Source organism: Scaptodrosophila lebanonensis, unplaced genomic scaffold, assembly GCF_003285725.1.
Source record: "Scaptodrosophila lebanonensis strain 11010-0011.00,11010-0021.00 unplaced genomic scaffold, SlebRS2 tig00000053-arrow-pilon, whole genome shotgun sequence".
Classification (NCBI taxonomy): domain Eukaryota; kingdom Metazoa; phylum Arthropoda; class Insecta; order Diptera; family Drosophilidae; genus Scaptodrosophila; species Scaptodrosophila lebanonensis.
In genome coordinates, this window is record NW_022060548.1 from 12,197,352 (window position 1) to 12,209,897 (window position 12,546).

At 42.3% G+C, this 12,546-nt stretch overlaps 5 protein-coding genes across 7 annotated transcripts; 3 read left to right on the forward strand and 2 right to left on the reverse strand.

Annotated features, from left to right (window-relative positions):
* Positions 1–410: 410 nt before the first annotated feature.
* LOC115623415 (solute carrier family 35 member G1) lies at positions 411–1,876 on the reverse strand. Of its 2 annotated transcripts, none has more exons than XM_030517725.1 (2): positions 1,742–1,876; positions 411–1,675 (listed from the first exon to the last, which is right to left on the reverse strand). In XM_030517725.1, the coding sequence occupies exon 2, from the start codon at positions 1,588–1,590 to the stop codon at positions 541–543; it is 1,050 nt and encodes a 349-aa protein (XP_030373585.1). In that variant the 5' UTR covers positions 1,591–1,675; positions 1,742–1,876; the 3' UTR covers positions 411–540. The 2 variants fall into 2 exon arrangements, with proteins under 2 accessions (XP_030373585.1, XP_030373586.1); XM_030517726.1 differs by having other exon boundaries at positions 411–1,672; positions 1,742–1,834.
* A 173-nt stretch (positions 1,877–2,049) lies between these two features.
* Positions 2,050–4,250, forward strand: LOC115623412 (exonuclease 3'-5' domain-containing protein 2). 2 transcript variants are annotated; one of them, XM_030517722.1, is made up of 5 exons: positions 2,050–2,320; positions 2,370–2,855; positions 2,914–3,558; positions 3,614–3,769; positions 3,831–4,250. In XM_030517722.1, exons 1-5 carry the CDS (start codon positions 2,055–2,057, stop codon positions 4,090–4,092), a joined length of 1,815 nt encoding a protein of 604 aa, XP_030373582.1. In that variant the 5' UTR covers positions 2,050–2,054; the 3' UTR covers positions 4,093–4,250. The 2 variants fall into 2 exon arrangements, with proteins under 2 accessions (XP_030373582.1, XP_030373583.1); XM_030517723.1 differs by having other exon boundaries at positions 2,379–2,855.
* A 179-nt stretch (positions 4,251–4,429) lies between these two features.
* On the reverse strand, positions 4,430–5,933 carry LOC115623413 (apyrase). Its single transcript, XM_030517724.1, has 2 exons — positions 4,929–5,933; positions 4,430–4,867 (listed from the first exon to the last, which is right to left on the reverse strand). The coding sequence occupies exons 1-2, from the start codon at positions 5,882–5,884 to the stop codon at positions 4,570–4,572; spliced, it is 1,254 nt and encodes a 417-aa protein (XP_030373584.1). The 5' UTR covers positions 5,885–5,933; the 3' UTR covers positions 4,430–4,569.
* Positions 5,934–6,121: 188 nt separating this feature from the next.
* Positions 6,122–6,918, forward strand: LOC115624018 (probable ribosome biogenesis protein RLP24). The gene is made up of 2 exons (XM_030518593.1): positions 6,122–6,258; positions 6,335–6,918. Exons 1-2 carry the CDS (start codon positions 6,178–6,180, stop codon positions 6,827–6,829), a joined length of 576 nt encoding a protein of 191 aa, XP_030374453.1. The 5' UTR covers positions 6,122–6,177; the 3' UTR covers positions 6,830–6,918.
* Positions 6,919–7,069: 151 nt separating this feature from the next.
* Positions 7,070–10,739, forward strand: LOC115624121 (neither inactivation nor afterpotential protein G). Its single transcript, XM_030518717.1, has 5 exons — positions 7,070–7,098; positions 7,152–7,286; positions 7,341–8,611; positions 10,143–10,369; positions 10,438–10,739. Exons 1-5 carry the CDS (start codon positions 7,086–7,088, stop codon positions 10,595–10,597), a joined length of 1,806 nt encoding a protein of 601 aa, XP_030374577.1. The 5' UTR covers positions 7,070–7,085; the 3' UTR covers positions 10,598–10,739.
* The last annotated feature ends 1,807 nt before the right edge of the window (positions 10,740–12,546 follow it).

Genomic DNA, 12,546 nt, shown 5'->3' on the forward strand with positions numbered 1-12,546 from the left:
AACAGGGTATCCCTTTTGGTCACAGTGACGCAAAATGATATCGATAGGTTTTGACAAAACCGTTTTTATGAAAATGCTACACAAAATTAAGAATCAGAATTTTAATAGTTTTAAATTGTATTTATTATTTTTTACTGAAATTCTTGTATCGTAAGCATGTATAACAATGTACAAAACAACAAATCAATGCATTTGGCTAAACTAAACTATAAATAGACCATTAAGATTTATCATAAGTATAAGTATTATTTTCAATATTTTTTGTTTCTGTATGGGTATCACGCTCGAACTTGTAATATGCTTATGTAGTGTGTGTGCTGAATATGCGCTTTCATAATTAATGCTAAGCTGAGCTTGAATATGTTTAAGACTACGTGTAATGAACTCGATTTGAGCATTATTCCCAGGTTGCCCAAAGTAAGTACTAAATACGATGTGTGAACGATGTGACTAGAATTTACTTGAGAGAAACCACGAACAGATCTAAAGCATTCCATTATACATAGCAAGTATGTATTGATAAATTGTCTAGATATTCTTTCATTCCAGCAAAAAGATTCGTAAACGCTTTCGCAGCGACGATTCGCGTGGCAGGGTCATTGCCCATTTCTTCATAGCCGTCAAAATAACCGAACTAACTACCATTAATGCACCGAATAGCGAGTATGCGGTAGGAGTTTCGCCAAAGAACAAAATCTGCCAAACAAAGGCGAACACAATGTCGGCACAGCGTGCGATTGCCACAGGACCCGCCTGCTCCACTTGCAGTGAGAGCGTCAATAGTATTTGGCCCAGAAAACTGAATATGCCTAGTACGACCACTAGCCAGCGATCCCGCCCGCAACTCGGCCAGCACACAGCACCGATAGATCCACAAACGATGAGTGTGTAGACAAGCGCGACCGCGCCAAAATTTGTCATAATCACGGAAAAATGCAGTCCTTTCAGGGCTCGGAGTAAAATGTATACATTGGCACCGAACAGTGTGGATGATATGGCAGCAACTGGTCCCCAAATATCGTATGTCTTATCCGTATACTTTTCGCTTTCCAGCAAAGGCGTGTTATCGTCACCAAATACCAAAGGCGGTCGTGTAATCAGAACCACTCCCAAGAGGGTCATGTTGATGGTGACAATGTTGAAAAGCGTGCACGGCTCCTTAAGGAAGGCTCGCGCAAATATGGCTACGAACACAGGTGTGGAGAAGATGATGACGCTGGCATCGGCGAGCGGCATATGCCGGAAGGCATAAAAACTGAGCATTAGCCCGGTGGTGCCCATAAAGCAGCGCAGCAGTAGAATCACGCGCTTTCCCTCCGGAAATACGGGCTGTTTTGTATAAATAAGTATGGGTATGGCGGGCAGTAGAACTCCGACGAATCGAAAGGATGCCATCTCCATGGGGTTGACATCCACCAGGCCCTTTACTATAACTGAACACAGCGAGAAAAATAGAGATGACATGGTGGCCAGTATAATGCCCAGATAGGGGCAATTCAAACGCATCTTCAAGCGCTCCAGCCAACGATTTGAAACATCTCCCGTCCGTGTCCCATCCACGAACTGATGTAATTCCAAGTTCTCTGTCATTTTAAAAAGTATTATCTGTTATATTCCTTCCTTAGTTGCTATTTTGTTGTTTGATTGCTCATTATGTTCGATTTTTGGACAACTACTGCAAGCAGAAATGCGCTAATTAAATAAAATATGTTAGGAAAAAACACATTTCCGTTTCCATTACCTGGTCCAGGTATATATTTTTGCTTTGGAAAAATCGATTTTTTCACTTTCTCATTCAGACTATAAAAATTAAATCTAACTTTGGCACCTGCCGATGCTAATGCACTGTGGTGCACTTTGATTTAAACATGATGTACATATCTGTCTATCTGATTGTTAATTATGTACACTTTTATTGGCATTATTACACGTCGTCAATTAACAAATTGCACACACATTTTTACGAACGTTACAAACCACAAAACTCTGCAAGCTGCCAACTGGTGGCAAGTGCTGCTAATTAAAAAAAGCAGTTGCCAGTCCCACCACCCACGATGATCAGCTGTTTATTTCGTCAGCTGGCATTGCCGTTGCACAGACAAAAATATAGTGATGATATGGAAGGCAAACAACAGGCTACCAAGAAATTGGCTGTACTGGCAGCGAGCTTGGGCATAGTGTTCGTGCTGGTGCGAAACCGACAATCTATATGGACATCCTTACGTCGAACGTGGCATTTTAACAATCCTCTGATGCAGAAACGCACAGTCGTGATCAGTTCTTTTGAAGAGTCCCAAAAAGCGGTGAAGGAATTGAAGAAGTGAGTTTTGTTCACTTATGTATTTCTATTACCAGCTACCAAACCGTAGTTCTTCTAGACACTGCCAGTCCTACAAGGTGCTAGGTTTCGACTGCGAGTGGGTATCGGAGGGCGGCTCGAGGCATCCCGTAGCTTTGTTACAATTATGTTCCCACAAAGGGCTCTGCGCGCTTTTCCGCCTCTGCTGCATGAAACAGATTCCTAAGGACCTACGCGAATTGCTCGAGGATGATGCTGTAATTAAAGTGGGCGTTGTGCCCCAGGACGATGCCATGAAATTGTCACATGATTATGGCGTCGGTGTGGCCAGTACTTTGGATTTACGTTTCATGGCCGTCATGGCTGGCCACAAACCGGAGGGCCTCGGCAAACTCGCAAAAACTCATCTCAACATCGAGTTGAGCAAACACTGGCGACTGGCTTGCTCCAACTGGGAAGCTAAGATACTGCAAGCGGCACAAGTGAATTATGCTGCAAACGATGCGCTCGCGGCTGTGGCCATCTTTCAGAAGCTTTTTAAAGATCTAGAGCCCAGGTATGTTATGAGCTGTTAATTAAGAAATGCACTACAAAAGCTCGCTTGAATTTTACAGACCTATGTGGGGCCTACGCGCAACAAAGCCTGATATTCTGCACCCCAGACTGGGGCCCTTCTTAGATAGGGGCTTCTCCCAGGATTTCGCAGTACGAATTACAGCAAATGCCAGTGGCACTCAACCCTTGACAATGAAACCTAAGAAAATGGTTCCCAAAAAACAGCAATGCCGCAATCTGGGCACACGTTCCAAAGCCTTTTACGACAACTGCCTGCTGGAAGCGCCCGATGGCGAATTACTCTGCACCATTGATCGCAGAAAAGCTTCTTGGTATTTAAGCCAAAATTTGGGGAGTCAAATCAAAGATTCGCCGCTCACAGTACGCCTGAACTTCGAACCTGCAGGGCGTGCTGTTGGCGATGTGGGTCGCTATTATCAGACACCCAAGGAGAACCAGTGTGTGGTATGCGGCAGACGAGACGCCTTCATACGCAAAAATGTGGTGCCACACGAATATAGAAAGCATTTTCCACTCGTAATGAAATCCCACACCTCACATGATGTCCTGCTCCACTGCCCCACCTGCCATCAAGTGAGCAACATATCCGACTTGAAAGTGCGCACAAAACTAGCTGCCATGTGTGACGCACCAATTAAGCACAGCGAGGGGGCAGCCAAGTTCTTAGAGGATCAGGAATTGAAGTAAGAGATCCACTACTTTTTCACTATAACATTTATTTCAAATTGTTAATTCTAGACGTGTACGCTCGGCAGCTAGAGCTCTGCTTTATCAACGCGCCAAGCTGCCAGAAGCAAAGGTGGCGGAAATGGAGCGCATTGTTCTGGATTACTATCAGGCGGAACACGAAGTTACAGAGTCTTTGTTGACCAATGCAGCCAATCTGGAATTTAAGTAATTTATTTCAAGCCGAAGTCTGACACATTATGTAACTTAAACCACATATCTCTTCTAGGTTTGAGAATCCGGACTATTGCGAGCACGCTGGAAAGGTTGTGAGAGTATATGGTGAAAAGTATGGAGGTCTTATAGAATTGGAACGCGTTTGGCGCGAACATTTTCTGCATACACTGCAACCAAAATTTCTGCCCGAACTCTGGAATGTCAATCACAATGCAGACAGATTAGAGGTGCGTGCTAGCGAGGGTCGTGTAGACAATGAAGATCTGCTGTTAGCAGGCTTAGATCCCATATTCAGGGACACAAAAACTGCATAGAAACAACTTCATTGAAGACGCCACAGAAGTGCCTTTCATATTGAAATAAATAAGAATAAATTTCTGGAATTGCTAAGCTGTTCAACCCATTTAACTGCCATTAATGTACTTTTAGACTTCCAACCGCAGATTATTAACAAAATCTTTAGTCTCTGGCATTGTACGTATATATTTTATTTAAATAATCTATAAACTATATTTTGCTATGTAAAATAAATCAGTTTTCTAGATTCAAAATGTGCTGTTTGTAGAAATTAAAATACCAACGAAAATGTCAATGGCATCGACAACTGAGCAGTAAAACTAACTTAAGTAACTAAATTAAAGCTTAATAATATGTAGTAAGGTTCTTGTCAGATTTCTCAATTCACAGCAACTGCTTTGCCAAAAATACATATATAGATATATATTACAATACATTATATATACAACGGTGTGCAGCACCATTTGATTTGGTTTCGAGAAGTCAGTGGCACGCTAAATGAACTCGAATCCCTCATATTTGTACTCTGTTTCGATTCTTTGCTCTGGCAACAAAGTTTTGCCCGCCGTATCAAAGGCGGTTATGAACGTGGAAGTTTTGCCATTTAGCTCCTCGGATTTAATAGCAATAATGATGGTGTCTCCGGTGCTGGGCAAGAATTTGAAGCTGGAGAAACCGTGTGTTGGGGCAGTGTTGCTTTTATCCAGCGTTACGGTTTTAATATTGCTAAAATTCTCATCGGCCGATATGAGCAGATTGCAGCCCATGTGCTCATCCGATACCTCGTTATATCTTAAAAAGGAAGTACATCTGTTAGCAATTGGAAAGTGAATGTCAGGTGTTATAGGTATACTTTTCTTTACTGCATCTCCTGGGCAGGAAGAACCAACGTCTATGCTTGTCCGACCAGGTGCCACTTTCGTGTATCATATATCCGGGCCAGCTGATTTCCATTGCATCCCGTCGCAGCTTTTTGTAGTTGGCAGACCAGTTCAGTGACTTGACCTCGCCCGATGGCTTGACGGACTTCACAAACATGGGATCCTCGTTGACGAAGTCACCCTGACTTTGCGTCCACTCCTTGCCCATGGAGCCCACATACAGCGTTTGGTCTTTTACTGTGGCCCATTCGGACTTGAAGCCCTTGGTCTTGTGCCCATCACCGTCCAGTAAAATGATCCAAGGCACCACCTTATCGCCTTCAATCTCGTAGACAAGCCCTGTGCGATCGTCAAAGCTAAGCAGTTTTCCGTTAAATGTCACCAACTCGGACAGCTCCATGCCACGGTCCTTTAACGCAAAGGAGGACTCTAGTGCGACAGGCGCTCCAGTATCCCAAACAATCTTCATTTCGTTGCTCGACACGGTGTGCGTTAGATATCCTTTCTTGAGAAAACTTTGCCACGTCACTTGGTTGTCGCCCTTCACTACGCGCGACTTTGTATCTAGATCTGCTATCATTCCTATCCGATAGCTGATAAGGCCACTGCGCGCCACTATAGGCGCCGTCAGTGGATAGGTGTCGTTGTAAGCTATAAATGGGGATAAACTTGTGATGGTGTGGCCGTAGAGATGCTGCTGCTGCCATGCCACATCTGACGATGATCTAGAACTATTGCGCGTGTAGAAAAACAGCAGGAAAAGCGCAAAAACACAAACAATGAGTAGCGCGAAGTGATAATTGAAGCGCACTGTGCGATTCCCGATCCGGTAAGAGGACGATGTGCGGAGTGCTGTGCGCCAATCGCGCATGTGCATTGCGCGTGGCGAGTTTTCCAGGTCTCTGTATGCTAAAGCCGGACTTTGCATTTATTTAGATTTAAACTAAGCGACTCTCCCCAAAAAGTGACCGTGTGGCAAAATTTGATGTGATGTGGGCTTTATTTTCCAACAGCTGAGAGCGCCCAGCAAAAGAGTGACCATACCAGTGCGACCAGCTGCCCGTAGCAGCTGTTCCTCCTATCGGCTGCAGCTATCGATATATCCATATACTCGTTACAAACTACAGCTGTAGCTCCAGCCGCTCCTCTCTAGTTCTTTTGCTACAACACGTGTGGCGTTATATTTTCTACAGTTTATATTTTATAAATAAACTGTAGAATATGCGTATAGAGACGTGTTATTTTTGCTCCAGCAAAGTATACCCCGGCCATGGGGTTACTTTCGTGCGGAACGACTGCAAGGTAGGCATATAAATGCCATTTTCGTGTTTGTTTTGATTTACATGTGTATGTATGTTTGTATTTATCCTCCATTTAGATATTCAAATTCTGTCGTGGAAAATGCCACAAGGCCTTCAAGCGCAAGAAGAACCCACGCAAGGTCGGCTGGACGAAGGCACATCGCAAGGCAGCGGGCAAGGAGCTGGCAATCGATCCCAGCTTTGAGTTCGAAAAGCGTCGCAATGTGCCCGTCAAATACAGCCGCGAAACCTGGCAGCGTTCCCTGGACGCCATCAAGAAGGTCACCGAGATCAAGCAGCGGCGTGAAAATCTGTTCGTCATGGAGCGCCTGCGACAAGGCCGCAAGGTGGAAATCGAAATGGACGTCAAGGATGTACAACGCAACATGTCCCTCATACGCTCACCTGCCGCTGGTCTCAAGGAGCGTCGTGCCAAGGAGGAGGCCGAGGCAGCTGCCTTGATGGACGAAGACCTGCCCGAGGAGGAGATCACATATGTGGATGCGCGCGAGTTAGAAAAGAAACTCGAGGAGGGTCTCAGTCCGGAGGACATGGAAATGATAGCTGCTTAGGAATTAATACATATTTGGCTCTAGAATTAAGTTACCACCAAGCAAACAATAAATACGATTTATACGAAATACAGAAAAAAAGCAACGTATGCATTTGAATTTACATTTGTTTTGCCACCCTCCTCAGCGCGCACAAAATCGGACGGCGCGTCCGCAAACGACCAATAATTGGATTAGACCAGGTCTCTGGCTCGCTGCTTTATGCTTTTGTGTGCGGCCAGCAGTTGAATTTCATCAGCACTTTGCACGACACAAAATGAAATTTCGCAGTAAGTGAAAAGGGCATTGAAAAAAGGTTTCCACTAAAAATGAGCTTTGGTAGAGATTCTTATTTTTGGCGCCATAGCGTTTGGCCTTTTGGCTGCTTTGTTGGTCCTACTGAGCTCATTGCTGAGCGAATCCTTGCCCAATGTGTTGGCGCCAGAGGGACGCGATTATGTCTTCGACTACGTCATCGGTAAGTGCACCTCGGAGGGAGTTGTTGATTATATTGATAATGGGGTCATTTCAGTGGGCGCTGGCACTGGAGGCTCGGTGCTCACTTCCCTGCTGGCCAAGCACAGCAATGGTTCGGTGCTGCTCATAGAGGCAGGCGGTGCTTTTGGACTACTCAGTCGCATTCCACTGCTGACCACCTTTCAGCAGAAGGGCATCAACGACTGGTCCTTTCTCTCTGTGCCACAAAAGCACTCTTCAAGAGGGCTCATCGAGCAGCGTCAGTGTCTGCCCCGAGGCAAAGGCCTGGGCGGTTCTGCCAATCTCAACTACATGCTGCACTTTGATGGGCATGCTCCGGACTTCGAAGCTTGGCACAAGCGGCACAACTTGAGCGATTGGAGCTGGGAACAGATACGGCCATTTCTGGCAGCTGCCAAGCCTCAAACGCTGTTCGAAATTCCACGCAGCTACTCTAAGCTTACGCAGGCACTGGACGAGGCTGAGGCACAGTTTCCGCACAAATCCTGGCACTTCCGGCGTTCGCGCTACTGCATCCGGAACGGATTGCGTCACTCGGTTCTGCAGCAGTTTCTGCAGCCTGTTATGAAGAATGTGAACCTGCGTCTGTTACCACAGGCGCTTGTCAAACGCATTAAGCTGTCCAAGTCCCCCAAGCTGCGAGCCACTTCAGTGCTGGTGGGCATCAAGGACGAACACACGAATAAGGAGCACGAGTTCAGCATAAAGGTGCAACGTGAATTAATTCTCTGTGCAGGCGCTTATCAGACGCCACAACTGCTGCTCGCCTCGGGCATCGGAGATCGCTCCACATTGGCCAAACTACAGCTGCCGGTGCAGCATCATCTGCCTCTGGTGGGTCAGGGCTTGCACGACCATTTCAATATGCCCCTCTTCGTGTCCACGGGCGTGATTGGACCCAGTCTGAATCAGCGCACACTGCTCGATCCGTTCAATCTGCTCAACTACCTGAGCTCCGGCACGGGCCACTTTGGCAATTTCGGAGTGGTCGGCCATGTGAGTGGTCATGAAGAAGTAGAGTGGCCCTTCAGCGTCACCTTTTTCGGCGCCGGTGCCATTGATGAGGGCTCGCTAATGTCCATTTCGAATTTCAAACGTGCCGCTTTTCGCGCCCTCTTTCCACGCTATCACAACTCATCCCAAGAGGGCTTTGTCGCCATCTCCAACTGCCTGCAGCCCAAATCCCGCGGCTCCGTAACGCTACTCAACAGCAGTATGCGTCGCAATCCCCTCATCGATCCCAATTTTCTGAGCAGCAGCGAAGATTTAAATTGTACCATCGACGCTATGCGCCACGCAATCCAGGTGAGTGAGTGGGCTTCGTATGAGAAGCCCAGAGGAGGGATGTGTTTTGAATTTAAATTAATATTTCTACAAATTTAAATCAGCTATTGCTAAGTAAATTGAATTGGGCTAAGTGTGTGTATGAGAAGCGTGCAGGAAAATGATTGCAATTCAATAATAATAGTTTATTTAATTTATACGATTAGTTTTTGAAGAGCTTCATTTATCGTAAAAATTTATCTATGAACTTGTATGTATGCTATATCTGCTTTAGTTGTCTGAAGTGGGAGAGTAGAGTTCCAAAATGTAATGCATAGATGGATATATATTTGGATAGATAGATGGATAGATAGATAGATAGATACATGGAGAGATAGATGGACAGATAGATGGATAGATAGATGGATAGGTAGATGGATAGATAGATGGATAGATAGATGGATAGATAGATGGATAGATAGATGGATAAATAGATGGATAGATAGATAGATGAAAAGAAAGATAAATAGATGGATAGATAGATGGAAAGATAGATACATGGAAAGATAGATGGATAGATAGATGAAAAGAAAGATATATAGTTGGATAGATAGATGGATAGATAGATAGATAGATAGATAGATAGATAGATAGATAGATAGATAGATAGATAGATAGATAGATAGATAGATAGATAGATAGATAGATAGATAGATAGATAGATAGATAGATAGATATATAGATAGATAGATAGATAGATAGATAGATAGATAGATAGATAGATAGATAGATAGATAGATAGATAGATAGATAGATAGATAGATAGATAGATAGATAGATAGATAGATAGATAGATAGATAGATAGATATAAAGATAGATAGATAGATAGATAGATAGATAGATAGATAGATAGATAGATAGATAGATAGATAGATAGATAGATAGATAGATAGATAGATAGATAGATAGATAGATAGATAGATACATAGATGAAAAGAAAGATAAATAGATGGATAGATAGATGGATAGATAGATAGATGAAAAGAAAGATAAATAGATGTATAGATAGATGGATAAGGAGATGGATGGATTGATAGATGCAATGAGGAGATGGATAGATAGATAGATAGATAGATAGATAGATAGATAAGGATAGATAGATGCAATGAGGAGATGGATAGATAGATAGATAGATAGATAAGGATAGATATATAGATGTAATGGATAGATACATAGATTAGTAACTAACCAAACAGAAGGAGATATAGACAAATAAAAAGATAGATAGATAGCCAAACAGGCATACCATATTGATAGGTAGATAGTTCTTCTAGTAAGTCTTATAGACCGTATTTATTTGCAAAAAATATATATGAATGTTCCAATTTTGGTTTTGTGAAACAAATTAAGAACCATCATTGCATCATCTAAACAAGCATTTCATTCTATATCGAAGATCCTCTATCAGCCTTTAAAATAAATTGTCTATCGTATGCAAAACAAGCTGTTTTCAAAGCAAAACCATTACCTATCATAATGACCTACGAGTATTACATATATTTGTTTTTCCAGCTAATCACGTCCCCCGCGTTCGCATCGCTCCAGCCGCGCATCCATTGGCCCCGGCTGCGGGAGTGCGCCAACTTTGGACCGTTCGAGCGTGACTTTTTCGAGCACAGTCCCTCCGATCATTACTTGGAGTGCATTATACGGCACTTGGGCTTGAGCTCGCACCATCCCGGGGGCAGTTGCGCCATGGGCAGTACGTCGAACGACAGCGTTGTGGATGCGCAGCTGAGGTGCGTCGTCGCTTAACGACAACGACAGCGACAGTCGATTCTGATTAGTTATGGGTCTTCAATTACAGATTGCATGGCATCAACAATTTACGCATCGTGGATGCCAGCGTGCTGCCGAGTCCGATATCTGGCAATCCCAATACGATTATAGCCGCCATTGCTGTGCGTGCGGCCACTTGGATATTGAAAAGTGAACTGCAAGAAGGTCAAGTGTCGCTGGGCTTATGAACCACAACCCATTAGGCACACACACACACACACTCACACACACACAGAACACACTCTAACGGGCTATCAAATAATGTTTATCATTTGTTGTTTGCCTTCCAATTGATTTCACGCTGACCCGACCCCATCCATTGCCCGCAATTCGTTGCAGTCGGCTCCCAAAAATCTTTTTCAATTAAAAGCTCATCCGACCATGTGCGCGCGGCATGCATTTGAACTTGCACTTGAAAAATCATCGTCGTTCGTCATCGGCCATGTGTGTTTTGGTCGCTTTCTCGGCCCATCGCATCTATATAGATATATACTATATATCCACCTACCTGCCTATAAGCATTCTCTCTTGGGGCATCATTCATGAATGAGTGCAGACAGCACTGCAATCTGTCTATCTACACTAGAAAACACAATCTGCTACACAAAGCCAAAAGCTCTAAACACCCAACAATTAGTCGCATTCAACTACAATTTAACAAAACTAAACAATATACATATATTTCTCGTAATCAAATGCAGTTTTATTATACAAGTATGTACAATATTTGAGTGAGGGATTTCTGGCGGTCTAATTATAAAACTATTTCCATCGAACCTTCTCTTCGCAGTGGGTTTTATAAGAGATTGCTTTGTTGCCTTCTTATAACACCGAATAAGTATTTGATGCCACAGATAAATTATCCCCCGATTTGTAACCAACTTTAATAGCATATACAAGTAATTCCCCCTAACATGACATTCCATTTAGTTGCTTCTTAAAAAGCTGTCTCTACAGAAACGATTAGTTCTTCTTGATAACAATAAGAATTGGGGGGTTTTAATGCACCCAATGGATAGTTCGGTTTGGGCGGCGAGTGATTATCACAATCATTAGAAGTTATCCCCAAGAAGAAGACAACAAGTCAATCAAGCAAACGGGACACATGAGAAATAATTCCTAAATAAATAATAAGTTATCGTAAAAAACATGGATCTTTTCCCCCAACAGCCTTCTTATGTTTATCTGCAAAATCGGATCATGCTTGAAACTGCATATAAAATTTCCCCAATTGTAGTTTAAAGAGATTTTTTATATTTTGTTTAAAGCTCTTCTGATTTGGTGTCCCAAAGTAGAGTTTTCTCAAAACAGAAAGAGAATTTAGATTTAGACAGGGCTATAAAAAGTTATAATAAAATTTAAACAAACAACTGAATAGTTATTAGCTTCTATAGGTAGTACTATATTATAGAAACATACATACAATTACAGATTAAAATATTAAATTAGCTATAGTGTTTTCATTTGGTTGCTATTCGAGTGTGAGATTAATGAGTAGTAATTTCGTTTTGTTTAATTATGATTTTTTTAATACAAAAATTATATATTGCTGATCTATTAAAAGTTTTAACAATTCTATGTGGCTTCTGTTGCATATACATGTTTTTAATTTTTATTTAGAAATTAGAAAACATGATTGAGAGACATTAATATTTAAATTTTATTAATCGTTTTCAAAGAAAGTTCCTCGAAAACTTTGGTTTATGCAGATATTACAATTATTAAATAGAAAAACAATCATTCAGTTAATAAGTTTTCATGGCCACAATAATTATTTGCATAAACAAGAAAACGAGCGATTTTTATAGAATAATTTGAATCTATTGGTAGCCTGTTTAAATATTTATATTTAATATTACATTAAAAAAATTACAAAAAATTTTTAAATGAAACAAAATAGACTTTTCTTTTAAAAATAATACTGAATGAAAAATAGTTGTGGAATCGAATTTCGAATAAAATTCTGGATACACTTCCCTGAACACCTTACTACTCGAAATAGGAGCGAGCTAAAAGCAACTTAATAATCTTGCCCCAACTTTTGTCGCATTTTCTTTTGGTTTCTTTGCTGAGCAGTGTTATCCACTTGTTGCTCGGAAAAGCGTTGTACTCTACTGAGGATTGCAGTTGTCGGACG

What these genes read in the sequence shown, in the direction of transcription:
- LOC115623415 (XM_030517725.1), bottom strand. Translation starts at nt 1,590, where the DNA reads ATGACAGAGAACTTGGAATTACATCAGTTCGTGGATGGGACACGGACG.
- LOC115624121 (XM_030518717.1), top strand. An exon ending in TGTCTTCGACTACGTCATCG is followed by an intron (nt 7,287 to 7,340) that starts GTAAGTGCACCT and finishes GGGTCATTTCAG; the next exon opens with TGGGCGCTGGCACTGGAGGC. An exon ending in GTTGTGGATGCGCAGCTGAG is followed by an intron (nt 10,370 to 10,437) that starts GTGCGTCGTCGC and finishes CTTCAATTACAG; the next exon opens with ATTGCATGGCATCAACAATT.
- LOC115623413 (XM_030517724.1), bottom strand. Translation starts at nt 5,884, where the DNA reads ATGCAAAGTCCGGCTTTAGCATACAGAGACCTGGAAAACTCGCCACGC. An exon ending in AGGAGATGCAGTAAAGAAAA is followed by an intron (nt 4,868 to 4,928) that starts GTATACCTATAA and finishes TTCCTTTTTAAG; the next exon opens with ATATAACGAGGTATCGGATG.
- LOC115623412 (XM_030517722.1), top strand. Translation starts at nt 2,055, where the DNA reads ATGATCAGCTGTTTATTTCGTCAGCTGGCATTGCCGTTGCACAGACAA. An exon ending in GCGGTGAAGGAATTGAAGAA is followed by an intron (nt 2,321 to 2,369) that starts GTGAGTTTTGTT and finishes ACCAAACCGTAG; the next exon opens with TTCTTCTAGACACTGCCAGT. An exon ending in TTTAAAGATCTAGAGCCCAG is followed by an intron (nt 2,856 to 2,913) that starts GTATGTTATGAG and finishes TGAATTTTACAG; the next exon opens with ACCTATGTGGGGCCTACGCG.
- LOC115624018 (XM_030518593.1), top strand. Translation starts at nt 6,178, where the DNA reads ATGCGTATAGAGACGTGTTATTTTTGCTCCAGCAAAGTATACCCCGGC. An exon ending in TCGTGCGGAACGACTGCAAG is followed by an intron (nt 6,259 to 6,334) that starts GTAGGCATATAA and finishes TCCTCCATTTAG; the next exon opens with ATATTCAAATTCTGTCGTGG.